Genomic DNA, 27,632 nt, shown 5'->3' with positions numbered 1-27,632 from the left:
ACAAGGCGAAAGGGCGGAGGGGAGAAAAGCTGAAGAGAGTCTTGTAATGGCGACGGGGTTGGTAAGTACCTTAGAAGTTTTCCACTGACGTGTGGGAGCGTGCAGGATGGTGCGGGGGAGAATTCAATAGTGAACGGGCTCTCTTTGTCGTCGTCCCCCCCTCCCATCCGAGGTTGTCCTAACGTTGAGGGGCTTCCCACTAAAAGTATTGGGGAAAAGGGAGGGGGCGCTCACGGATTCGGATCGCCGTTGGGACAGGTTTGCCGAGTTCTTTAATTGAGAAAAGCGGTCCGAACTGTAGTCCCCTGCGGGATACGGACGTTACTCTTGAGGAAAAATCTGATTTCTTTGGGGTTTTTCCCTATCTCCCTTTCCTCGACGCCCCATCCCGTGTCTAAAACGGGCCTCCTGAAGAAGCGAACCCCCCCCCCCCCTCTTCCCTCCAGTTGCCAAAGTTTCCCTTTCAGTTGCGGGGGACAGTTCCCCTCCCCCACCACCTTCCCTTGTTGTTGTTACGCACTTCTGAATGAATGAGCCTTTGGGCGCATGCGCCGTTTTGCCCCGCGAGGAGAAGGGGAAGAAAAGTTTATAAACAAGAGCCTCTGCCAAGCTTGGGGGATCATGTGATCGAAAGTGGGCGGGCCGCAGAATGAGTGAAGGGGGCGTGATTGGCAGCCCTTTCTTGTCCGCCCTTTTCCGCGCTCGGTTCTCTACGCCGTTCGGCTGCTTGTGCAGCCGCGCGTGAGCCCAACTGCTTTTTGCCAACGCGTGGCGGAGACTCGGCCGAAGTGCTGGGCGCGCGGCTTCCGTGGTGGGAGGGGGAGCGAAGTTGGTCTTGTTTGGAGGAAGACCCTGAGGCGGTGGGAAGCCGATGGTGATATGGAGGGGCGAGATGAGACCTGGTGGGTGCCCTTGCCTACCCGCCTTGCCTTCTGTAACAGTGGGAAGTGATAGTTGGGTAACCGCATAGTTATGATGCACTCTTCGCAGCTCAGGGTGCTGTGCAAAGTCTGTGTCTTGTACAAGGGAGGAGTAGGGCTGTGGCTCACTGGTTAGAGTGCCTGCTTAAGATGCTTAAGGATCAGGTAGTAGGTGATAACGAAAAACCTCCACCTGAGGTCCTGTAGAGCTGCTGCCGGTCAGAATAAATATTTGCACAAATAAATATTTTACCTACTCCCACCTTATTAATGGATAGTGTTTTTAAATGAGATACTGAATTAATAAGTTTTCTGCTGGAGATCTGCTTGAGACACTGCCAGAGTGGACAATACTGACCTTGCAAGACCCAAGAGAATGACTGGGTATAAGGCAAAGTTTGAGTCTAGTGGCACCTTTGAGACCAGCAAAGTTTTATTCAAGGTAGGAGCTTTTGTGTGCACGCACACTTCCTCAGATAATTTGAAATGGAAGTTAACAGGCCATACATATAGGCAGACAGCAAACAGCAGATTAGCATGCAACATAATGAAGATGTTTTAATATATCCTAAGACCAAACAGGAATAATAAGCTAAGTTTATATGGTCACCATTTGTTTGGATTTAATTATCTGGGGGGACGACGACATAGTGGAGCAAATAAATGTCAAAATAGGAGACTAATGTGGAAATGTATCCTTCTTAATTGGGGAAAGCTAAGTGTAAATAACAGATCCTGTTGATATGCTGTGTGCGGTGGGATAGTTGTGAACAAATAATACAAAGGCTAATTCATACAAGCGGGGAATGAAAACATGGGTTTAAAAGCACAAAGATAATATTGTCCACTTGTTAACATCACTTTGACATCACTTGCACCATGCTGTGAGCAATGTTCCCTCTAAGCTGTGGAGTCTTGGGAGCAAAAATTCTACTTTGTGAGCTACCGGCATTAAAGCTGTGAGCAAACAATTTGACTACTGCATAGATTAGTTTGCTCTGGAGCCCTCCTTCCTGAGCGAAGGCAAAAATGTGTGAGCCGGAGCCTAAAAAACTGTGAGCTAGCTCACACTGACTCAGCTTAGAGGGAACACTGGCTGTGAGTATTTAACATGTGCACTTGCAGCATTATTAAAGCATCTTTATCCCTCCTGTCTCCATGTTTTTAGCAAAATCACCATCCAGAGCTTCCAGACACAAACAGTAACACCCATTATAACAACTTCATATAAGCATGAAACTTTAGCTGTTCTCCACAATAGTGGAGCACCACCAGAATCTCAATCTACGCCTTACAGTTTAGGCACCTTCTTTCTTGACCAAAACGAATAGCTCCAACAGAAGAAAGCTCTGGGAGGACCTGACGTTATGGTTTCAGAGGGTGCCTAGCAATCTACATCTCTTATTTTTATATAATGTCCATAAATCATGCTATCCCGCAGATACCTAATGTCATGTGCAAGCTGTAAAACCATATAGATCTTAATATGACAAAAATATAAAATAAATAGTTTTACAGAAATCAGTGGCAGTAGTAGCAGCAGTAAGCAGTGTTCTTTGATAGTAATATTAGAGCCACAGTTCAACAGACCTTCACTCTGCTGCCAGGAAGACAGACTTGAAAAAACTAACTTTCTACTTGTTCATGGAGTACCATCAGAATCAGTCAGGCACATCTTCCTTGAAAGGGTGTCCCACAATGTCAGTGTGACAAGCAGTTTTATACAGTGCAGTTTTGCCCAGACCCATCTGAATAGATGGGTGAATCTGTTTTAAAAATAAGTAATTTGTTCTTCCTTTGGAGATTTTTGGGAAGAGAGGGACCAGAACCCATATGGTTCATGCAGATGTCTTAAGAGGCATAAAAACGGCATCATGCAAGAGTGAAAATTCTTGAACTTCTATTTGCATCTTTTAAATGAAACAGATACTTATATACAGGGCTCTAGTCGGGGGGGAGCTCTCAGGTACGGAGCTCCGGAAGAGAACCTCTAGGGGGCGGGGCGGTCACGTGGTGAAGCCCCGCCCCCTTCTTTACCCCGCCCTCTGCTTCGATCCTCATTCCGTTTGGGAATGAGGATGAAGCAGGAGGGTAAGTAGCCGGGCCTTCTGACACACTTCCGGTGATGTCAGGGGGTGTGGCCTTCTGTCACTTCCGGTGATGTCAGGGAGCGTGGCATATGCAAATAAGTTATGCTAATGAGTTATGCTAATGAGCTCCGGCAGCTCTTTTTCTACAACAAGACCCCTGCTTATATATATATATTAAAAAACAGGAGTTGGTACAGGGTTGTTGTTGTTTTTAATTCAGCAGGGTGACTTCCTTCCCTTCCTGTTGCAATTGACAGAAAATGTCTTTGAGTTGTAGGCTTAGTAATTCCTAAATCTGCCTCTCCTGACAGGTCTTCAAGTTAAAAAAAATAGGGGTCTATTTTATTGTGTTTTTAAAACCCTGGACATTTTTTTAAAATTTCAAAACTGCACTGGGTAGTGGTAGGGGGAGTACAAATATGATGTTAAAAGTCCCCTTCCAGTCAATGCTGGGCAGAACTGGTTTCTTCCAACCTGCCGAACTGGTTGAGCTTGGTCCCATTAAGCAATAGATACATCTAACAAGAACATGGTGACTGTGCTTGCCTCTTGGTACATCTATAACCAGACTCAAACTGCTTCCCCACCATATTGCCAGAGTGCTGACTATCTGTGAGGGGTGCCTGACAATTCCTCTTATATGGCCATTCACATTCTGCTGCTTGAGTGGTCAGGGAAGCAAGGGCATCACAGTTCAAGCGCTGCTTTGTTGTTTTCTTAATACTTGGTGTTTTTTGTTGTTCCTCTTCACTTGAGAGGAAAAGTCTGCAGCTTTATAATAAGTTTGCTTCCCCTCCATAAAGCTTGGTCATTGTATAAATAGTAGAGGAATGAACTGTTTGTCTAGTGGGTATGTTTAATATTTCTTATTCAGCAAATGTAATCTGTGAATAGTCTCTTACAAAAAGTCATTTGCTTTATTCTTCCTATTTGTAGTATTATTTGTTGCCTCAATCACAGAGTCAAATAACTCTTAAAATTTTAACTTTTATATGTAAAAAAAAGATTAATGTAGCTGTTATGATTACGCACAAAAGGTTTAAATTAAAAGAAACCAATACAGATTGAGGAAAATTGAGTTTTTGTGGATAAACATTGTTTATATGGTACTTATTGTTAATGGTTGCCATTATGTTAAGCATCTACTTTTTCATTTCTTCTTCTCCAACTATGCTAAAGGTTGCATACAAACAAAAACAGTGTAAACAGTCACATGTTAGGAATCACATTTTTAAAAAGGAAGCATAATGAACAAAAACAAGTACAGCTTTAACTGGCTCTGGAAACTGAGCATGCTTGGCAATCAGTCAGTCTCTGGCATAAGGAAGTGTTAGACACTACTGTACAGATACCTTTGTATGTATAAACACCACCTTATACTAGAAACCTACCAAGTGTCAAATATATCTACAGGATGCCAGGTACCATCCTAAACACATCAAACAATCCATTGTCTACAGCCAACTCTAAGCTACATGCACATCTGTTCTTGTCCCTCTGACAGAGATTTTCACCTGAGAGATCCAAAACAGACATTTTTGGAATTACAGTACTCACCTGGTGTCATAAGGAAACAGATCAACAAAGCCAGAATGATAACAAGGGATAACATACTACAAGACAGGCCCCAAGAACAGAGCACCCCTGGTGGTCACATGCAACCCACAGTTGAAACTGGTTCAGTACATCAATAATCAACAACCTATGCTGAATAAGGATATTCTTCTCTCTTAGGCACTGAGAGGCAGACTTTTTCTTGCTCACAGACAGCCTCAAACCTTAAATTTAAATAATAAAGCATCTCTTAACATGGACACGAACTGTGGAATCAGGGCCTGCCATAAATCAAGATGCCACCTTTGTCCCCTGGTATATTCTAACAACACAGTCACCAGCCTTAACAACAGCCATACCACTTCAGGTTCATTCACTTGCTCATCTGCCAACACTGTATATGCCACCAAGTGTCAACAATGCCCTTCTACTCTCTAACATTGTACGGTTAGGGCAGTCCCTTTACAAAAGAATAAACAAAAATCTAGCATTGAGAAGCACAATACTCTGAAGCCCGTGGGATAACATTTTAATCTTCCAAGAGTGGCAGTTTTACTACAGAGAAGCTTCAGATTACAATGTGATATTGTGAAACTAGAATTCATCTTCAGGTTCAGGACAATGAATCTCCTAGGTCTGAACAGTTCTACAGATGCTGTTTTTTGGCATTTTCTACCTCTGTACACATCTCCATGCTGTAATCAAGCTTATTCATTTTGTACTGTACCTCTGCATTTGGATTCCAACTGACCCTTCTTTATAATACCCCTCCTACCTTCTGATCCAGATATAAGGGCTGGTGGATTTTCATTCTCATTTGTATCTGATGAAGTGATCTTTAATTCACAGAAGCTTATATCCTGGAAAAATGGTTGGTCTTTAAAGTACTACTGGACTCAGTTTTTTCCTGCTACTACATACTAACACATCTACCCACCTGGAATGGCTTAGGATATATAACTAGTAGATACAAGTTGGGATGTAGCATTAAAGTGTGTTAGTATAAATTATGTGTAAGTGACATATTAGTAAATAACTCGATGCTTGCAATTTCTATCATATGGAAGTATTCTATAGTACGTTTCAGTATTGCTGTTTTGACAGGTGACTTCTGTATTGTAGAATATCAGAGTGCATGGTTTTATTCAGAGGGTGATGGGGATGATTTAGTTGGCTTCAACTTGTAAATTATACATTACAGTCTTATATGCACAAAATATTTAATAATATTTAATGGGAGTAGTAGCTAATCATGTTGGTTGCTTTAGTTCATTGTTAGATGAAAAGGTAGTAGATAATTGAATTATAGCAAAGGACAGTGTTTCCTAGACTGTAGGACACATCAGGCTTTAACGTAACCACCTATCTAGTTCACCTTGAGAGAGGTTGAATTCAGTTAGAATATGTACCACCATTTAAAGAACACAGGTTGTATAACAAAATATGTTAAGACAGGTATGATCACAGAGTAGTTTCTGCAGCTGTGAGTAATTATTTTTTGTTCTTTTTAAGTCAGATAATTTGAAGCACCCTACAATGGTTTGGGAACTGAAGGCTAATCAAATGCCTAATACAGTACAGAAACTCCTGTTGGTGGTGGATAAGAGAACTTCAGGAATGAATGAATCTTTGGAATTATTGAAGTGTAACGAGAACCTCCCATCTTCCCCTGGATATGCATCTTGTGATGAGCACATGGAGCTTGGTAAAACCTTTTTACTACCTCAGAGCCATCTGAGAGTCTGTCTGTGTCATGCAGGGGATTTCCAGTAGATGTCAGTAGGCACTACATATGGAATCATACCAATTCTCTTGTTTATATAGAGAACTCATGCAGTCCAGAGATTGTGGCTAATTCTTACTTAAGATTAGTTGGAGTCATTTTAGGGCTTTGTGCTAGCTGACTAAACTTTTTTGATGCTCTCTTTGTACAGCTGATCCCTGTACTATAGAAACTCTCTTCAGCTTGTCATTTGGCAGTATGAACTTCAGGCTCACAAGTCTAATTTCATAGTTATTTTTATCATAGCCCATCTTTCAAAAACACCATTACTGGAAGCCTGCCGCTAGCATTATAATTGCAGTGTATTTACATGTATGTAGTGGCAGTTTAGCCACAGTTGGTAGAAACCTTGCACAAAGTGATGCTTCCTGATTTCCACATTTTAGAAAACTGTACATGGTGTTGAAAAGCATGACACTGTCACGAGACTTCAAGCTCAAACCATAAAACGAGTTTGGGGGGGGGGGGCTGGTCAAAGTGAGTCAACCTAAAAAAGGCTGAAGCTGCCACCAGTCCCCTTCTACTATCCAGATATCCAGAGACCAAGGGACAAAATCTCAGGTCCTCCTAGAACTAAAATCTAGAAAGTCACCCTTGCAGGGCAGGACACCTTCAAGTCAAGTTTCACAAACAATTACTCTAGTAGCTGTAGCCAATGAGGGCTAAAGTACTGTGTTCAGATTGAAGTCTCCTGAATTCAAGAACTCCACAAGAATATAATCAATGTGGTTTATTTAAAATTGTGCAGAAATAATTAAAGCAGAACAGTGAAGATAAAAGAACAAGAGCTAAAAGTCTATCAAAGTACCTTTGCAAACAGTAGTTCAAGGTTTCAGATATTACCCAAAAGCAGACTGAGGTCTTCAAAGTTCCAAGTCCGTGACAAGTTTTCCAGTCAGTAGGACCCACCAAACTATTTATTTATTTATTTTATTTGTACCCTGCCCTCTCTTCCAAAACAAGGCAGCACCCAGGCTAATCCAAGCAGATGGTCTGTCACTACAAATGCCTGAGGCAGTGTCCTGGGTCTCAACAGAACTGGTCAACAACACAGTGGCATGTAGCACCACATGGAATGGTTTAGAGCCCGTCACATGGCCTGTGGCCCAATGGCTCGTAGCCATGGCTTTTCCACAGCCCTCCTGGCTGGTAGCAAAGAACTAGAAAGAAAACCTTTGGTGTTGGCCTGATTCTAATTAGTCAGTCAGGTGTAGGGCAAATGATGTAACCTAACCACCAGACCTGTTGGTTAAGGTGATGGTCTCACCAATCAAAGGGGCTTGTCGGTTAACCAGACACTCTGCTGCAAACAAACAAAAAACCTCTCTCCTGCCCATGATCTCAGGCGCTAACAAGATGGAATGCAGTCTTCCTTATCTCATGTCCTTGGAGCCACCAGGTCTAATGGAATGATGGGCAGCTGGGTTACCTCCTATCTCTCTTATCTAACCACTTGCTTGGTTTCAGAGGAAAATATCTTTCTTTTGCAGGGCGTGTTTACTAGGCTAAAAGCCTGAACCAAAGTGAAAACCTGAACAAGAAACTGTGTAGGAAAACCAGTTTCTTGACAGACACCTCTTGCCAGCTTTGAATTTTAGCTTGGAAGTATTATCAGTAATCCGCCTATCACTGCCCCCATTCAGAATCATATAAGCATTATACTGAATTATTTCAGAAGCTTTCACATTATGCTCCATCTCCAGTGAGGCATCTGGTCCTGTCAAGTGCATTGTTAGGATGAAGTGGTGCATAAATCTTGCTCTGTATTCTCCATTGATTTATTAGTAGAAAAGAGTCCAGTAGCACCTTAAAGACTAACAAAATTTGTGGTAGGATTTGAGCTTTTGTGAGTCGCTGCTCACTTCTTCAAATATAGCTAGAATGTGAGTCCCTCTGTCCTATATATTGGAAAGTGGAGTGATTTCAGATGTCAAGTGTCATTAGCAGGCAAATGACGACAGCAGGTGTAATTGGATTAGGTGTGATATGCAGAGAGGCAGTAAGTGTGGAGAAATCAGCATTGGTAGTGAGACAGGAAACCTAGGTCTCGATTCAATCCAGGTGGATGGGTTGTCTTGAGCTTCATTATCAGTTGTAATTCAGCAGTTTCTCTTTCTAATCTCCCTTTGAAATTCCTTGGTAAGAGAACTGCTACTTCTAGGTCAGCAAGTCAACTTCTTGAAAACAGTAATAGTTTTATTTTGTAAGCTACTCATTTTAATCCTTTTCCCCAGGGGGCCTGCAGATGATATTCAGGGCAAGGACAGCAGTCAGTTCTGGCTTGAGCCAGAGGAATGCATTTGACTTCTTGTGCAATTCTTTGCAGATGATCTTCCTGAACTGCAGGCTGTTCATACTGATTCTACCCCCCCTGCGCTTTTTCAACTGAGCACAGATGTTTCACATCAGGAATACTCGAGGTCTTCATGGAACCAACATACCTCAAGTAGCAGTTCGGAAAGTGCTTATCCTTATGAAAATGGAGTGAATTGGTTAACAGAACTGGCAAATATAGCTACTAGTCCACAGAGTCCTCTGATGCAGTGCGGTTTTTATAACAGGTACAATATGAACATATTAATCTGTGAACTGGAAGCATTGTTTAAAAACTGACAACTTTTTTCATCTTGATGATCCTTTTCCTGTGTGACCGCTGAAACATCTTGGCATGGATGGTTGCCTATAGCTGATGTGGCTTTTATCCCTGGTACAGTTTAAATGTGATTTTGCTATCACAAAGAGTTTATGGATGTTCATTCTGCAGTGCTAGAATGAGAGCTAGGAATAGAATGGTTGTCTCAAGATTGACATGAGATTTTAAATTTAGTGTATCTCTTGTTACTCATCTCTCCTAAAAGCTTGATTTCCTAATTCCACAATGAAAAAATTGGCATAAACATACAAACTCTCCACCCCACCTGCCTGAAACATTGCATGTAGAATAAAAGCCCACTCCTTTATAAAAATTTTAGCAGCATATTTTTCTGCCACCTAATTCTGCTTATTTTAAAATTCTTTCTTAGGTCATCACCTGTTCACCTAATAGCTACAAGCAAAAGTTTACATTCCTATGCACGCCCTCCACCAGTGTCCTCTCAGAGTGATTCTGGTTTTCCTAAGCATCACATAGATGAAGCACCAGTCAGACATGAAAGGGTAAGTTATGTTTATTGAACTAGGAGAAGAAAAACTTCTTGAAAACAGTAATAGTTTTATTTTTTAAGCTACTCATTTTAATTCTTTTCCTGTTCAGAAGTGAGCCAGTAGATGAACAGGGCAAGTAGATGGGGGGGGGGGGAAGGAAAACTCTGAATAAAAAACCAAAAGATCTAGAAGATTGTGCTGTCAGTCAAGTGTGATTCCTAAACCAATCAATGCATACTTCATAAAGGCTTGGAAAAGAGCTTGATCCCTTGCTGGCAGCTTTCCAGACCTTCTCCAAGTTTAGCACAACAAAGGCCCCGGTCTCACGGGCCGGATATCGTGGGGGGGAGGCGTGGCTGTTTGCCCTGGAGCGAACTACTGATCAAACGTCCCGCCCGACGTCCCACCGACATCCCGTGGTTGGGGGGAGGTGCCGATCATACCTCACTCCTGCAGTGCGGCAAAAAAGCGGTGCCGCAGGGGTTGTGTTGTTGTTTTTTTACCCAAGTGTTCGCATGCGCCGTTGGGTGCTTGTGCGCACCCGTGGAGACTTGACAAAAAAACTTTTCGTGACGGGACATGGGCGGGCGCCGGATGCCACGAGCTACCACCGGAAACGTGATCTGACGCCCGTCCTTGCCCCGCGGTTTCCGGAAACTAGTACCTCGGAGGTACTAGTTTTTTACAGCGCATCTTCAGAGTGAAGCCTCGGGTGAGCCACGGGAGCTCTACGCTTCCCAGATGTGGCGGTGAGATCGCGCCTGGAAAATCCGCCTATCTTCCGTCTCTCTAGCGTGCCTAATGCTCCGTGTGACCGGGGCCTTAATTTCATACATGCTACACATTAAGAAACACTGCCCGGTGTATTTCTGATTACTCTGGTTGTGTTCCAAATGCCATTCTTAACAGCTGCCTGTCCATGCTGTAAGAGATGGAATATGGTTCTGTAGGGTTGTGTTGCTGGGTGAAGTAGTGCATGAGTCTTTCACATGCTTAAATATAAAAAGGAGGTTGGTTTGGTCAGAAGCAATGTGACTATGACATATCAGATAAGAGATGTGCTATTACAGATACTTGGGAAAGATACTGGCATGGTTATGTAAACGAGAGGAAGTGCCTAAGGAATCTCCCCTTGCAAAGAACAATGTGGACAAGCATTTGTATCATCTTTCCTATGAATATTAATTCGAAACCCTTACTCTGGTTTTGTTTTCTCCATAGACAAGTAGTGAATCAGAGTCTGGGATCTTCTGTATGTCTTCACTTTCAGATGATGATGATCTAGGATGGTGCCATTCTTGGCCTCCAACTGTTTGGCACTGTTTCCTTAAAGGTAAAATACCTTTCATTTTGTGTTGTTGGTTTAATAATCAACTTTGTCTTTTATATGACTCTAAATAACCTTTTTTACACCATCAGGCACACGTTTATGCTTCCACAAACGACGCAGTAAGGAGTGGCAGGATGTTGAAGAGCTTGCTAGGTCTGCAGGATTTGAAAATGAAGCTGATGTTTCAGTGGGTGTTTACAAAGTAAGCCTTGTGCTTTTCACCTTTTGCAATAGATACTATAAAATTATGTCTTCAGTTGTTGCATTACTAAATTTGCAGATGGCACATGTTTAGATCTTTTTCTCAGTACTTGTTTCTGGAATCATTCAGAATGCTTTCAGGTGCACTCTTTTCTGCAATCCCTGTTGAGCTCAGTGATCCACAGACTAGCTGTATTATTACTATTAGTAGGGATGAATCTTAATTTCTATGTTAATTTTAATCTATGGATGTTCCTAATTCCTTGTGACCTGCCTAGGCTTGTTACCACACCTTCACAAACACATGAACATTGTATTCAGATCAACATGGGGAATTAGCTTGTATGTTTGTGTAGGGTGCAGAAAACCAGGATCTTTTACCAAAAGAGGTGGCTGTGAGTAGCGAGTTTTCAGTAGGAAAAGGATAACAGAGACCTGACTTAAAAGGAATTACAGAGTTTATACAGGGAGTTGGTACCATAGTGTGTGTGGGGAATAACCCTAAGGAAATACTAGAGGTACTAAATCAAAAACATAGACACATTCTTTATCCTAATTAATATGGCAACAACAACCAAACATTCAACAGAGCAAAAGGTGTGTATGTGGTTTGGCAAATAAGGGCAGGGGGGATAGATCAAGAGGGAGAGCAAGGATTACCTGTCCTATTCTGCAAAAAAATTGCATGAAAGAAGGAGGGATTCAGTGTGTGTGCTGGGAGTCTGTTGCAGTTCTGTTGTTATCCAGGATCAGACTCCAGTTACTGGCTGTAAAGGCAAACTAATAATATTGTTTTTGGCCCATACCATAAAATTGGTTCTTTCCAAGAAACAACAGATTATGACAGAAGATAAAGGAATACTTGAGAGCTGGGCAGCTTATCAGGAGAAAACTATAGAACTGACTAAATGGTACCAGAGAAGGGCAACAGGAAAGAAAGTTCTTGGTTGAATTATAAATCAGGATTACAAAATTTAATTAAAAATTAAAAACTAACAGATCAGCAGGCCCAGATGGTATACACCCAAGAGTTCTTTCAGAACTCAAAATGTGAGCTTGTGGATCTCCTGACAAAAGTATGCAATCTATCATTAAAGTCTGCCTCTGTTCCTGAGGATTGGAAGGTAGTTAATGTAACCCCCATCTTTAAAAAAAGTTCCAGAGGAGATCCAGGAAATTACAGGTCAGTCAGTCTAACGTTGATACTAAATAAGTTGGTGGAATCTGTTATTAAAGACAAAATAAGTAGGCACATTGATGAACGGCTTCAAGAGAGAATTAGATAAGCATATGGAGCAGAGGTCCATCGGTGGCTATTAGCCACAAAGTATAGATAGGGACTCTGGGGCAAGTGATGCTCTGTATTCTTGGTGCTTGGGGGGTCAACAGTGGGAGGGCTTCTAGTGTCCTGGCCCCACTGCTGGACCTCCTGATGGCACCTGGACTGGATGGGCTATTGGCCTGATGTTGGACTGGATGGGCTATTGGCCTGATCCAACATTGGCTTCTCTTATGTTCTTAACAAAAGCTATTGAGGAAGAATCAGCATACATTCTGTAATGGAACAGCTTCTCAGAGTTCTTTGAGGGGGCGAACAAACATGTGGACAGGGGTGACCCAATAGATGTTGTTTAGCTATACTTTCAGAAAACTTTTGTTTACCTAGACTTCCAGAAAGTTCCTCATCAAGGGCTCCTAAGTAAACTGAGAGGTCATGGGGTCAGAGAACAAGTCCTCTTGTGGATTAAAAACTGATTAATTAACAGGAAACAGAGTGTGAGTATAAAGGGGCAGTTTTCACAGTAGAAGGTGGTTATCAGTGGGGTACCAGTACTAGGTCAAGTGCTTTTTAACTTGGCGTTGGGAGTAAGAAGTGAAGTGGCTAAATTTGCAGATAACACTAAGTTGTTCAGGGTGGTGAGAACCAGGGAGGATTGTGAGGGATCTGTACAGAGGCTGGGCGAGTGAGTGTCAACATGGCAAATGAGGTTCAACATGGGCAATTGCAAGCATTGGGGCCAAAAATCCTAACTAAGTACACATCGATGGGGTCTGAACTAGTAGAGACCGACCAGAAGAGAGATCTTTTGAGTTGTGGTAGATAACTCACTGAAGATGTTCACTCAGTGTGTGATGGCAAGAAAAAAGCCAGGCGAATGCTATGCTGGGGATTACTAGGGAGGAGATTGGAAACAACTCAGCCAGTACCATAATGTCCCTGTATAAATAGATGGTGTCGTCTTATTTGGAATACTGTGTACAGGTCTGGTCACCTTACCTCAAAAAAGATATTATAGCATTGGAAAAAGTGCAGGAAAGGGCAACTAAAATGATTAAGGGGACAGAACAGTTTCCCTATGAAGAAAGGTTAAGGAGGGTAAGGTTTTTCACCTTGGAGAAATGACGACTGAGGGGTAACATGATAGAGGTTTATAAAATTATGCATGGGATAGAGAAGGCAGAGAAAGAAGTACATTTCTCCCTTTCGCACAATACAAGAACTCATGGGCACTCAGTGAAATTATTTAGCAGAAGGTTTAGAACAGATACAAGGAAGTTCTTCTTCATCCAAAGAATAATTAACATGTTGAATTCACTGCCGCAGGAAGTGGCAGCGACAGGCATAGATAGCTTCAAGAGGGGATTGGGGGGAAAATGGAGAGAGGTCAGTCAGTGGCTCTTAGCCACAAGGTATAGATGGAACACTGTGTCTGGGGCAGTGATGCTCTGTATTCTTAGTGCTTGAGGGGCAACAGTGGGAGGGCTTCTGGAGTTTTGGCCCCACTGGTGGACCTCCTGACAGCACAGAATATATTGGCCACTGTGTGACACAGAGTGTTGGACTGGATGGGCCATTGGCCTGATCCAGCATGACTTCTCTTATGTTCTTATGTTCTAAAACTGGAGACATGAAGCCGAGTCATATATTCGGTGGGAGCTTTTGGGAGAATGGGAAGATATGAATCAGAGGTTCCAGACTGTCAAAAGGCACTTAATACCCATATTGTGTTAATTGTCAGTGATTGCATATCACATAAAAGACAATACAAGAAGAGGCATCTTTGGCTTCTAGCCTGGTGTGGCTTAATTGCTGTGGTCCTGTTGGCACTCCCTGATTTCTCCATTTGCTGTAGTCATCCCAAGATCCTCTGCTTACTGTGTTCACCGCTGCAAAGTTTTCTGTGAGACACAAAACATGTTCTTTGTGTGCCTTATAGGACTTGCTCACAGTGTTACACATGCAGTCCATACAGTCAGGCTGGGGGAGGGAGGAGTGTGCAGATGAAAGGGGGGGGCTGGCATACAAGGCCAATTTTACAAAGCTGACTGTACATAATCTCTCCCAGAGATAGACTGAATATGTATTAATGAATGTGGGAAAGTATGTACAGACACCATAGTGATGTGCTGTATTTTCTCAAGTGAGAAAGAGCATGAACTTCAAAGATAGCTTTTTGGTACATGTAGGAGGGCCAGGAGGAGGAGGAGGAGGAGGTGTGCAGTTGAGGTTTGCTACTCAAGTGCTCATGGTGGTGGTAACAAGTGCTCATATAAGTAGAAAATAGTATGGTTGTACTTCTAATGGGAAAGTTCTGCTTCCAGAGTCACTGTTTCATGTGCAGTCATATATTGGTAGTTTGTATTTAAGTGAAAGTGGGCCAAAAGAGTGTCTGAAAGCATAGTGTCTAAGCCTGAAGTTTGGGGGAAGAGAAAGTGCCTGTTTCCTCAAATCTACCCCCCCCCAACTTGTATTAGGGTTATGCTTTCTGATAATCTTGGTCCACTTTCAGTTAGCTAGAAATCTTAAGATCTGTTATCATTTGTAGCATAAATTTGCATGTTTCTTCAGTAACTAACACACATTTTACAGGGATATGGTTCTGATGGTTTGAAGTTGATCTCCCATGAAGAAAGTGTTTCATTTGGTGAGTCAGTACTGAAATTGACTTTTGATCCTGGCACAGCGGCAGATGGCTTGCTTACTGTGGAGTGCCGATTAGATCACCCTTTCTATGTTAAAAATAAAGGTAAGAACATTTCTGTCTCTTATCATCTATCCTTTATAATGGTTAATGAGAAACTGGAATATCACTATACAGTCTGTTTCAGCTACCCAAAATCCTCTTACTTAACTTAATCCAAGGCATGCTAGCTACTTTCCCCTTCCAGTTCTTTCTTTTTAAAAAAATTCTTAAGTGTTATTAAGTAGTGACTCACCATAACAAGTAAGACATGCTTTCCAGCTCTTCCAATTATTATTTTTTTATCACCGAATTAGCCTGAAGCGTTTTTTCTGTTTGTACAGTCTGTCTCCAAATATATATCTCTTGTTCCATAATGATATCTAATATCTTTGTCCGGTATTTATAATTATCTCACAATTCCTCCATAACTGTGCAAAATCAGTTTTGCTGTGAGCACATTTCCTATGTTGATATTGTATTGAGACATAAACTTAGTACCATCTGTTGAAGACTGGGACTATCCCTAGAAATCAAAGCGAATATTCAACAGTCACTGTTATAATAACCCCAATCAACTAAAGAAATACTGATCCCCCCCCCCAATGATTTATACAATTTTAAGTTTTAAAAGCTTCACTCTCTTTAATATAGAATATATTGTATAGTTAGTTTCAGGAGGGCAGCCATCTTGGTCTGCAGTAGAAGAGCTGGAGTCAAGTCCAGCAGCACCTTGGAGACCAACGAGATTTTTGGGGGGGTATGAGTGAGAGCTCCCTGAAGGTGCTACTGGACTTGACTATATTATGTAGCTTTGATGTAGGTTACCCAGCTCAAGGATTTTCTCAAATCATTAAGTTTATTTCGTATCGGAAGTGCTGATGAGCAGAAAGTGGTATCTATAAATGGTGGACGAAAGGGTCCTTAGTACCCTTCATCATATCTGCTGCCTTATTTGTGGGTGGGTGAACAGTCTGATTGTGAGTGGGCCTGCTGGGCCGTGGGAGGGATGAGAGGAACAGGCTTATTACAGCGAATGTCAGGGCTTGCTAGATAACCTGTCCGATACTATTTTGTGAACTTGGGAGAATGTGTGTGCAAATCAGAATACTTATGATCTGTGACTTTTTTTTCAAACCAAAAAAGCAAAAAATGACAGCAGCAGTTAAAAGTCCCTGTAGTTCAAAAAAAAAAGAGTGATTTGTATAATATTTGTTTGGCTGGTGATGTGCGGAGGTATCTGTGGATATGTGCCATCCTAAATCCCTGTACTGGCAAGATGAATCTTGAGACTGGGTTGTAAATACTTTCCATGACTTTGATTATGTAAATCCCAAAGCTTGAAAGTTGTCTTAGATATATGGAAATTGAATCCATGAGGCAGTATAATTTATAGAATTAAATGTCTTTATGATAGATGCATTTGCTCCAACTAATGGGTATTCTGTTTAAGTGTTAGAGAAATCAGTAAATCATAAGTAGCTATTAACCTGGCCCATGGATTTCAGTTGGTTCTAAGCAAGACCAACTGTGGCTGGATTGGGCCATTGTTTTGGGGTAGCAAAGCACAGGCAAAATTCTTAATTTTTTAATTGAACATTGTTTCCTTCGGACTGCCTTGGGTTATACATTAAGATTAACCAATTGGGCTTTCCAAAGCATTTAAAATGAGAGGGAGAAAGAGACATATTTTTGCCTTATTTTAGAAAAAATGTTGATCTTGTAAAGCTTCCTCTTTCCTTTCTCCTTCTCTGTACATGTTGGGCCATTTAGATGATGAACTCTTTGTGCAATTCTAATTCCTGATGCCTAGCTGTAGATGCTATATATACTACATAATAGTTAAAAGTGCCTCATCCCCATGCCAGTCTCAAAAGCAGGAAAGCCAAGCCACCCACAGAGTAGATAGGGGTCTCTACCTAGTTGATAGTCCCCAGAAATTTAGAAAACAACCTGAACTAACCCCCCCTCCCCCAACCTTAGCCTGGTAAAGACAGGAGCATGTAATGTTGAGAGTCAAACAGAAATAGATGGGTTAATCCTTAAGAACTTAAGGAATCCTGGAGGTCAGGAATTTATTTAGATATTTATAACTTGCTTTCTCCACAATGGGGACCCAAAATGGCTTATGTTTTCCCCTCTCCCATTTTATCCTCACAGTAATGACTGTGAGATAGAATAGGCTCAGAAAGAATGAGTGGCTGAAGAGAGAGGGGGATTGAATTGAAAGGCAAAATGGTGCAAACCCCTCATCTACTGGTTCCTCATAGGCTCCCAACTCATGAATGATAATATGAATGACCAAGCTCTACTTCTGGCTAAAACCTATTTCAGGTTCACTTTTAGAAAACTGCATATGGACATAATTTGCTAGAAGTGAGGATGTGTGTAACAAAATATGAGAGTCTGCCTAGCCAGACTGTTGATTGTTCCCCCCACCCACCCCTTTTCTCATGCAGGTTGGTCATCTTTTTATCCAAGCCTGACGGTGGTTCAGCATGGCATTCCATGTTGTGAAATGCATAGTGGAGATGTATGTCTACCTCCTGGTCACCCTGATGCCATTAACTTTGATGATTCAGGTGTTTTTGATACATTCAAAAGGTAACTTCTTTGTTTTTATAAATTAATCTTTAAGGGGCCAGGCTACCACTCTGGAATTTACCAGAAGGAAGAAATAGTTAATTTATGAGAATGTAATAAGTTTATGAAGCAAGATTCAGGTCATAACGAATAGGAGTTTTCATGATAATCGGCATAGATCCGCTGGTGGTTTTCTGCCAGTGGGAGGATTTCCAGTCGTGATGCACAACTTTCTTACTTCTTCCATTCTGAGGCAGCTTGAAATCCCCCCATCTTGTTCCCTGTCTACATAGAGGCTTTCTAGTTCAACCTTCAGTTAGTTAAAAAAAAAGTATCCCAGAAGTTCAGGCTTTTCCCTGATCCTCTAAATTTTTGCTTTGTATATGTTTCTTAAGCAGCAGTGATGAAATGAAATAATCTCAGAACTAGTTTTAAAAATAATTCATGCTTTTATTTTTAAGAAGTTTTAAGGATATGTTTTAAAGATGATAACACTTTTAGGCCATGTGGTCCTTTTGTAGAAGTTTTATCTTCTCTCTGTTCATAGTTGACTAAGCATCAGAGAGCCATAGTGTCAATAGAAAAATTATAGAACTAGCAGATTTCTTCCACTAGGAGGTGCAATACTACCAATTCAGAGCTGAATTACTTATTGTTTGTAGCTCTTTTTCAAGTTGGTCTCAAAATTGGTAAATAGTCTTATCATAATTTTATAAGACAACAGTTTATTTGGCAAGGTACTTCAGAAAACTTAAATGAACTGTTCCTGATTATATAAATTACAAGTGGGGATCAGTGATACTTGCAAGGGGGGATTCCTCCCCCATCTCTGACAATTCCCCTTAAGGCTTGGGGGGGGGGCAGGAGACTTGCAGGGGGGAATCCCATGCCCCCCATAGCAGTTCCTGATCCCACCACCCACCTTTAGCCAGCAGCAACTGTGCCTGGAAGCTGTTCTGAACCCAGAGCGGCTCCTGGTGTCTTCTGCTGCGGCAGTCAGGCCCAGAGCCTCTCCCTGAGTGCTCTGCCACAGCGTCAGGGCCTGGGGCAGCTCCTGGAGTGCTCCACCATGGTGCCTGGCCCTGGGCCGGCTTCTGGAACACTCCACTGCAGCACCTAGGCATCTCTCAGAGTGCTCTGCCATGGCACCTGGACCCAGAGCCTCTCCTGGTGTCTTCTGCTGCCATGACCAAGCAAGGAGCTGCTCCTGGCATCTGCCATCACCACCAGCCAGAAGTGATTCTCTGCACCACTGCCAGTTGAACCAGTGTGTTCTCTGCACTTGCCCAGAGATCGCAACTTTACTTTTGAGGGGATTTAAACCCCTCTGTATATATTTTTAAAAAATTTCAGATTTTCCTGCAAGCCTGAGGAGTGCCCCAAGTTTGCTGAAAAATCTGTTTAGCCCCCTGTAATGGACCCCTGCTTCTTCTTCACTGTGAGGCAGATTTTCCTGTCAAAATGCTATTCCCCCACTCTGACTAAGCAGTCTCTTAGTAGCCTGTTTTAATAATAGAGTCCCGCCTCTGTGATTGAGAAGTTATTTGGCTTTTGCCCAGACCAGAGATTTATTGTAGTTAAGCAGGAGCCCTCTTATGAATCCCTTTTGGAAATGGCAGTTGACAAGAAGTTTGCGTTCTAACAGAAAGGTTGATTTTATTGAACAGGCACAGTTGGGTTAGGAATATGGCAGGGGACAAGAAGTTGAGGTAAATTTTGTTGTTTATACAGATTATTATATTATGAACAAGCAACAGTGTATAGTTGAAACTTATATTCTTAGAGACTCAGTTCTTAACTGTAAGAGATTTGTTTGCCTTGGGGATTTCTTTCAGCAACCATGTGTCTTAATAACGTTTCATATAACTATCTGAGTTTCCTGGAGGTTAGCACTTTCTTCCTGTATTTAAATACTTCCCTTGTGGGATTACAGCTTTTCTTTTTTACTCTTGAGGAGTTTCCCTTTTCACACAAACCAGGGGTCCCTTATGAGTTGAACCCACTGAATAACTGGGTAAGAAATATCCTCTTCTTAGGAGCAATAATCCTTTTCTGTTTGGCTAGACTGGTAGTTGCAACCTCCTGGTCAGTCTCTTCTGTTAAACTTAACCCCCAGTTTTGGAGACCGTGAATAAATGGAATCCAGCTAGGGCTGGCACTTAGATTCATGGAATCATAGAGTTGGAAGGGACCTCCAGGGTCATCTAGGCCAACCCCCTGCACAAGGCAGGAAATTTACAAATACCTCCCCCTCTACACCTGCAGTGACCTCTGTTCCACGCCTAGAAGATGACCAAAAGACCTCCAGGATCCCTGGCCAAACTGGCCTGGAGAAAAAATTGCTTCCTGACCCCATAGTGGCAGTCAGCATTTCCCTGGGCGTGTAAAAAAGGGCCACAAGAACTAAGCACTGAGGCAACCCTTCCTGCCCTCCCTCTCATGATCTGCCTAAGTTCACAGAATCCGCATTGCTGTCAGGTGGCCATCTAGCCTCTGTTTGAAGACCTCTAAAGGAGGAGAGCCCACCACCTCCTGAGGAAGCCTGTTCCACTGAGGAACCACTCTGTCAGGAAATTCTTAGACTTTAAGTTGTAATTTCTGAACTTTTCCTCAAATGTGAAGGTACAACCGTAAGGGCAAGGAGTGTGTCCCTTTACTTCCCAAGTGAACCTGTCTGTTTCTCTCAGACTGACACACACACTCTCCTCCTGACTGGCTACTGTCAAGTCGAAGTCCAAACAACAACACTTTGACAAGAGTTTTGAAAGCTCTCCTCAGCTGGTGCACGCAGGGAGCAGCCTGTCAATCAAACTGTGCTTTACAATGAGGCATTAACCCCTGATCTCCCATCTCGCTGCTTTTGATGCACAAACATCCTGCTTTTGGAGGTCAGTTCGTCACACCCCCATGTGGGCCTAATCCACAGATTATTTATCCGCATATGGGGGACACATGTGGCTAGCTGTATATAGATAAATGCTACCCTGAAACATAATCAGACTTTAATGAATTTCTAAGGATAAGCAGACCTGGTTCTCTTTATTAGTACATGGATGTTTCCTGTGCTTACTGTACTCTTCTTGGTGTCCCCCCCCCTTTCGTAACAATCCTTAATTGCTGAACAAAAAATGTTACTATGGAGATTGGGTGGAGTATCAGATAAAGATTATTCTTCTTTGTCTCCTTGAAATCATGGCACTTTTATTCTGTAATCTCTAACTTGACTTAAGGCCTGGACTCATAAAGCAAATCCCTTTTGATGCCCTTTTCTGAGGTAGATACTACTGATTGCTTTTGTTGACCCATATGTGTGTTGTGGAGAAAAGTCCCTCCATGAAACTGCAGGCAACAGACTGTTTCTATCAAACTGCAGTACTCCCATCTGATAAAAACAGAATGTAACAAATGAGGTCAGGGAGAATCCACAGCAACCATTGTTTCATGGGGCGATGGTATGACACCAGCCTGATACAGTATTTTTAGGCAGGCAATCTTAATACTAACCATAAACTTGAGAGTGGCAGGAATAGGAGATGAAATTGTATCTGACTGATATGGGACACTGGGTTAGATCCAATCAGTTTTTCCCCTGTGGAAAAGGGGTGGAAGGGGTTCTTCTTGACTCTCAAAATAGTTATACTGAGGATCATGGGATATGCATGGACAAAAGCCCTGTGAAACAGGAAGGGAGGTTGTAATAAGGAGGGGAATTAGGTGAGTGGAAAAACTGCCTCGGTTATCAAGCTCAAATGATCTGAACTGTTCAGATGTGGTCTTTGGAAGGAAAGTAAAACTTGTCATTGGTTGTTTTCTAACTTGGTTCCCCCCTTTTCCTTTCAGTTACGATTTTACACCAATGGATTCCTCTGCAGTTTATGTGTTAAGCAGCATGGCTCGTCAGCGCCGTGCTTCGTTATCTTGTGGAGGGTCAGGAAGCCAAGACTTTGAAAGATCGGAATGCAGCACAAACTGTGGGCCTGCCCAGTCATCACAGATATCATCCAATTCTTCGTGTAGTAAAGCTGGCAAAAACCACAGCTCAGGGACTGCGAGTACTGTGAGTGCCACTTCTCCCAACAAATGCAAAAGACCAATGAATGCCTTCATGCTTTTTGCCAAAAAGTACAGAGTAGAATATACTCAGATGTATCCAGGAAAAGATAACAGGTAACTAATATTTACCCTTCTAATTGGACTTTATATTTTACAGGCTCAGCTTTGACCTGCCATTGTGTACTCCATTGATCTGGATAGAGACTGTGCATAGTGCATTATTTAATTCTTTAGAAGTGCTGTTGCAGTTTGTGCTTTCTCTTGAAAGCAGCAGAGGAGCAAAGAAGAAAGCAATGAAGGAGAGACGCAATGATAGCATAAGTGCTGGCCTTTCCCTAGCAGCCCTGTGTGACCACTGGGAATCTGATTCTGATTTGACACTGCTTTGCCCTGGCAATTTGTAGGATCCAGCCCAGTGCATCCATCAATTAATGATCAGTGTAACAAGTTAAACATGAAATTCCAGTTCCATTAACACAGCTAGCCTAGTAACATTCACTGGAGCTCTGAGGCAAATAGATATTACAAAGACTTAATTATACACACTTTCACTAAAGGCTGCACTTGGGGTGGGCTCCTTTTCCAATATGCTGTGTCTTAGAATCATAGAATGTTAGACTTGGAAGGAACCTTGCAGGTCATCTAGCCCCACCCCCTGCACTCTGCAGGAGCATAGCCGAAAGATAGCCCAACAACATACCCGAAAGATGGTCGTCCAGCCTCCGCTTGAAAACGTCCAGCGAAGGAGCATCCACCACCTCCCGAGGCAGTCTGTTCCACTGCTCAACCACTCTAACAGTTAGGAAGTTTCTCTTGATATTTAGCCGGTAACGACTCCCTTGTAATTTCCACCCATTAGATCTAGTCTTGCAATCCGGAGCAAGAAAGAATAGATCCACTCCCATCTTCTACATGACAGCCCTCCAAATATTTGAAGACTGTCATCGTGTCCCCTCTAAGCCTTCCCTTTCCCAGGCTAAACATACCCAACTCTTTCAGCCTGTCCTCATAAGACGGATTCCAGCCCTCTCACCATCCTGGTTGCCCTCTTCTGGACACGCTCAAGCTTGTCAACATCCTTCCTAAAATGTGGTGCCCAAAACTGGACACAGTACTCCAGGTGAGGCCTGACCATAGCAGAGTTGAGCGGAACTACCACCTCCCATGATCTGGACACAATGCTTCTGTTAATGCATCCTAAGACTGCATTAGCTTTCTTCGCAGTCACTGCAGGCTCATGTTTAGCTTGTGCTCTGTTACCTGAAATACCTACCCAAGTATGTGTCTTGCCTTTGATATGCCCGGAGCCAACCATCACCCTTGCTTGCATCCGAAATCTTCAACTTCCATCATGCCTGAAGTAAGCTTAACAGTGCACTGACTGGGTTGGCAGGCTAAATGTATACTTTCTGGAACAAAAGGTGCTTATTAAAATTATGATCAATAATGCTAGTCTTTAGTTGAAACTTCGTCTCAGAGTTCCAATATAAATAGTAGTTGCACCCATCTGCTATTGTTTGGGCAGGCACAACTATTAAGGAATGGTTACACAAAAGTAACTGGTTGTAGTATCGTCCATAGGTTAGATTCAGAATAGGGAGCCAGCACTTGGGAAAATCTCACCTGGAGAGTTTGGTGTCTTTATGTTGTAGTTCTGAAGCTGCATATCTTCAGCCATCTGTGCTAGTTGTTTTTTTTAAAAAAAAATGGTGGGAAAGAGAAGCTGCAGAATCCAGTTTGGTTAGAGTTCTGAAAATAGCCAAGCCTGCCATTTAAAAATGTTGGCACATTGGTCTGTAACCTTTTCAAGCTACAATTTATCTAACCAGAGCATCATGGATCCATTTAAATGTTGTACTAACATGGAGAAGGTAATCAGAAAGGAAATAGACATTAGAAATTGTTGTTCAGCCCATTAGATTCTTGCCTTCAGTGTATTCTGCTTCTTCTCCAGAGCCATTAGTGTGATACTTGGTGACAGGTGGAAAAAAATGAAAAATGAAGAAAGACGGATGTATACATTAGAAGCCAAGGCCTTGGCTGAAGAACAAAAACGTTTAAATCCTGACTGCTGGAAACGGAAACGAACAAATTCAGTATGTTTTTGTCTGTTCTTGATATTTTAGTCTTGAAGGTTGGAGTTCATGCAGAATACTTTCTGGCAACTTTTTAACAAAAGCAGGACACACAAGCCTTTGCACTTGTCCCAGAAACTGAACTCTCAAGTTCAGAGTTAAAGGCAGTCTTCCCTCCTTTTCGCCATAGCCATGCCATTTGGACACAGTACAAAAGAGAGTGAGTTTCTTTGGGGTGCACCCAGCAAGTTTTTTACGGCAGAGTGAGGATTTGAACTTGGGTGTCTCCTGGCCGACACTTTAACCAATGCACCCAGCTGGCTAACATAGATCTTCCCCAGCACTCTGTTTTGACCTGGCCTCAGCATGGAACAAGAGCCCAGTCGACTGGTGGAATGCATTGAGGAAGAAAAGTGGGGGGTGGGGTGGGGGACCACTTCCCATCTCTTCCAGCTGCAGAAATGTGCTGCTGGAATAGGGAGCAACTTGGCTCTCTTCCTTACCACAGCCCACTGACCTGAGTGGTGGTTGTGTTTTTTAAATATTTGTTTCCCTCCTTTCTTCATGGCTCAAGGTGGCTTACATATCACAGTTAAAAAGATTACAATTTGAAACCAAAAGAATAACCCACACCAGATATGCCCCCCTCCAAGCTGTCTTCAGTTATACCCTATAGAAACCCAGGTGACTGAAAGGGCCCTGCAGTGCCTGATTTCTTCAGCTATCCAGAGAATGTGTTCCACAGAGTAGGAGCTACAATGTAAAAGGAAGGGGCTGTAGTTGATGCCAGGTAGGTAGTGCATGGGGATATATGAGTGAATATGGTTTTTTAGATATGTGGGTGCTTGAATATGAATGGCTTTAGAGGTCATAACCAGCACCTTGAATTGGAAATAAACTGTCAGCCAATGTAGCTGTTTTAAGATAGGGGAGTCTCAGTCCATGGGCACCCCCCCCCCCCGCTCATATGCAAGAGTCAACTCCATCCCAGTCAGAATAGAAATTTGAAAACCTGGGGAAAAACTAGAAACAATTGGGGAAAAAGTTTTTGTGAGGATGGTTTTATGATTTTTCTGACAGAAAAACTGGAAAAAATTGGAAATACGGGGGGGGGGGGGGAATTCTTTTTGAATATTTAAAAACAGGAAAAACGCGGGGGGGGGGGGGAATCTCTTATGAAATATATTGTTTTTTAGAATGAGCAAATTGCTCCTTAGAGCGAAGTTTTTCACACTCGGAATGCATAGTATGAAAAAATTTCACATTTCAAATGTGTGGCATGAAAAAGATCAAGGATTAGAATTGGGGAAACACTGAGAAAAAAACCTACCTTTTCCCCTTTTGGAATAAGGGAAATGAAAAGGTTTTATGCAGAATTACATCGTGATAATTCCTATGTATACTGTGGATGTATGCAACATTTGCAATAATTTTTTTGGTAATTCTGGCAAAAATTAGTATGCTATATTTGGTCACATTATGAGAAGACAGGAGTCAGTGGAAAAGGCAATAATGCTATGAAAAGTTGAAGGCAGCAGGAAAAGAGGATGACCCAGCATAAGAGCGATTAATTTCCATTTGACAAGGGAGCCACAGCCCTCAGTTTGCAACGATAGGACATTTTTGGAGGACATTAATTCATATGGTCTCCATAAACTGGAAGCGATTTGATGGTACTTAACACACACACAATGTGTTAAGAATGATATATTAAAGAGTTACGTTTGCAGCAACTTATTCTCAAGTATTGGGTATACTTGCAGTTTTCTCATAGAAAATAAAGGCTTTTACACTTTTAAATTCCATAAATATGGCAAATAGTATAATTTTATAAGTTATAAATGATGCATCATATGTTGTAATATCCTTAAAAGTTTAGATTTGATAGGAAAATAAGTACTGCATATATTACTTAAATTCCCCTCTAAATTTCTGTTTTTTTCTGGTGAGGAGGGAAATGGGGAATTTTTCCCCCTGTGGCTTCAGTATGTCCAAATATTTTACATCTCTGGATCAGAAGGGACTGTTGGGGAGAGGGAATGGGGAAGATCTGTTGACTGTCATCACCTTCTACTGCCAGATTGCTTGATCAGCTGATTGTTTGGTAATGTCATGATGCACACAGAAGGCGGGTGTGAGCTTAAAAAAAGTCTATCTATCTCTATTCTGTAGTTATACCTTTTGACATTAATACACACACGGGGGTAAGAAACTACCAAAACACTTTAAGATGAAGGATTTTCTTGCTCAGTTTCCATGTGCGTTTCACCAGTTAGACAGATCTCCGCCTTCCATTTCAGAAACCCAACTATAAGCCAGTATTTGATATTGACATGGGACTCCGATGTCCACGTGTTTTGTTGAGCCCTGACTGTATTGAAATTCGGCTGCCTCTTAATCCATTGCTGGCATCACTGAACACTTATACTGTGAGAAGCTGGAGCTGGCATGAGAAACTTTTTTTCCAACAGTAGATGGAGCCATGTACAAATTGAAGCCAGGACAGATTCCACTGGATTTGAAATGATAACATTAAGTCTGTGCAGATCTGTAAATGGCATTACAGTTAATATTTGCAGAACAGGCTTTGAAACCTCCTTACAGCTGTGAATAAGAGCACTTCTTCCCTGTCATACAGGAAGAGAACCTGCTATAGCTTGAGCTAGGAACTTGAAGACCAGTTACAGGGAGAATGAACAGTTTCTCTGTTGACAAGTGCACATTGGATCTATCGTATCAGTAGCCATCATTTTTTATCTCTGCTATTTTCTAAGTGAGTATCTTTTTTTTGTTTGTTTACAGGGTTCACAATAACATTAATCAAAATTCTTCTATGTATATCTGGTGGAAGATCAAGGTTTCATCATTTGTTGTGAAGGTGTGACCATATGGGCTGCGTTGGGTCATTAGGAATGAGGATTTGCTTCTTACAGTAGAGGATTAAGCAAGCTACAACTATCAACATTTTAAACCAAATTGCCTTATTTTTTTTTCTTCCAAACTACATATATGTCTATCAGGTGTAATAGGCTTGAAAAATGGATATCCTGTGGTGCTAAAGAATAGTAGGAAGAAGAGGAGCTTTGTATAAATGTTTATTTTTTTAAGAAAATGCACAAAAAGGGGAATTTTGAAATATGTAACACCTGTTTATACATTGATTCTTATTGCTGATTAATATGTATTGCACAACCTATGTAATTAACTACAAATCTGGGAGCTGGGGTTTTCTGACATAACATAGGAACTTCTAGTCTGCCCAGTGCAAAACGTTACCAGAATGTGTGGCAAAGTGGATAGAGTATATCCTATATGTAGCAAGATTTCTGTCTGGGGAGGCGTTGCATGTAGAATTTACATTTGAAGCAGGAGCTCTTTCCTGTTGGAAATGAAAGGCTCACAGAACTGCCAGGGCTGCAGATAAATGGCCCAGGATTAGATTCATTGAGAGCATTGCATTATCCCAAAAGAATGGTGCTGTTGTGATGACACCATTTTATTTTTAAAGCGTTTTTTTGTCTCCTATGCTGCATATTTTTAAAGTTTTTATTTTGCCAGAAGACATCTTTTATGATGAGGACAAACTTTGCACTTACTAGAGGTGCAACATTTGCACTTTACTCCCCACCCCAAAACTGTCTAAAAGTAGAGTAGATATGTTAGATATATGGCTACTTTTGCTGTGAACATTTACAACATAGATTTAATATTACTAAATAGAGTGTGTTTCTGTATAAGAATCACAACTATAGATTTCAGCACCTGCCAGGTCTATGTCTACATGATGTTGCTCCTTTGATTTTGCACACTATATTCATGTATTATTTCAAATAAATTTGTAAAACATATTATTGTACATTGTATGAATCGCATAAAATTGATACCCAACCACTCTCAGAGGTGTGACTAACTGTTATGTAATGTAAATGACGCTTGG

At 41.8% G+C, this 27,632-nt stretch overlaps 1 protein-coding gene across 1 annotated transcript; it reads left to right on the top strand.

Moving 5' to 3' along the window:
* On the top strand, positions 1–27,581 carry HBP1 (HMG-box transcription factor 1). Its single transcript, XM_015409546.1, has 11 exons — positions 1–61; positions 6,077–6,269; positions 8,674–8,908; positions 9,371–9,503; positions 10,713–10,824; positions 10,911–11,023; positions 14,894–15,050; positions 17,444–17,588; positions 21,408–21,734; positions 23,575–23,716; positions 26,498–27,581. Exons 1-11 carry the CDS (start codon positions 47–49, stop codon positions 26,507–26,509), a joined length of 1,584 nt encoding a protein of 527 aa, XP_015265032.1. The 5' UTR covers positions 1–46; the 3' UTR covers positions 26,510–27,581.
* Positions 27,582–27,632: the final 51 nt, after the last annotated feature.

Source organism: Gekko japonicus, unplaced genomic scaffold (assembly GCF_001447785.1).
Source record: "Gekko japonicus isolate JY-2015 unplaced genomic scaffold, Gekko_japonicus_V1.1 scaffold1374, whole genome shotgun sequence".
Classification (NCBI taxonomy): domain Eukaryota; kingdom Metazoa; phylum Chordata; class Lepidosauria; order Squamata; family Gekkonidae; genus Gekko; species Gekko japonicus.
Note: the sequence above shows the minus strand (reverse complement) of the source record. Positions and strands in the feature narration are given on the sequence as shown.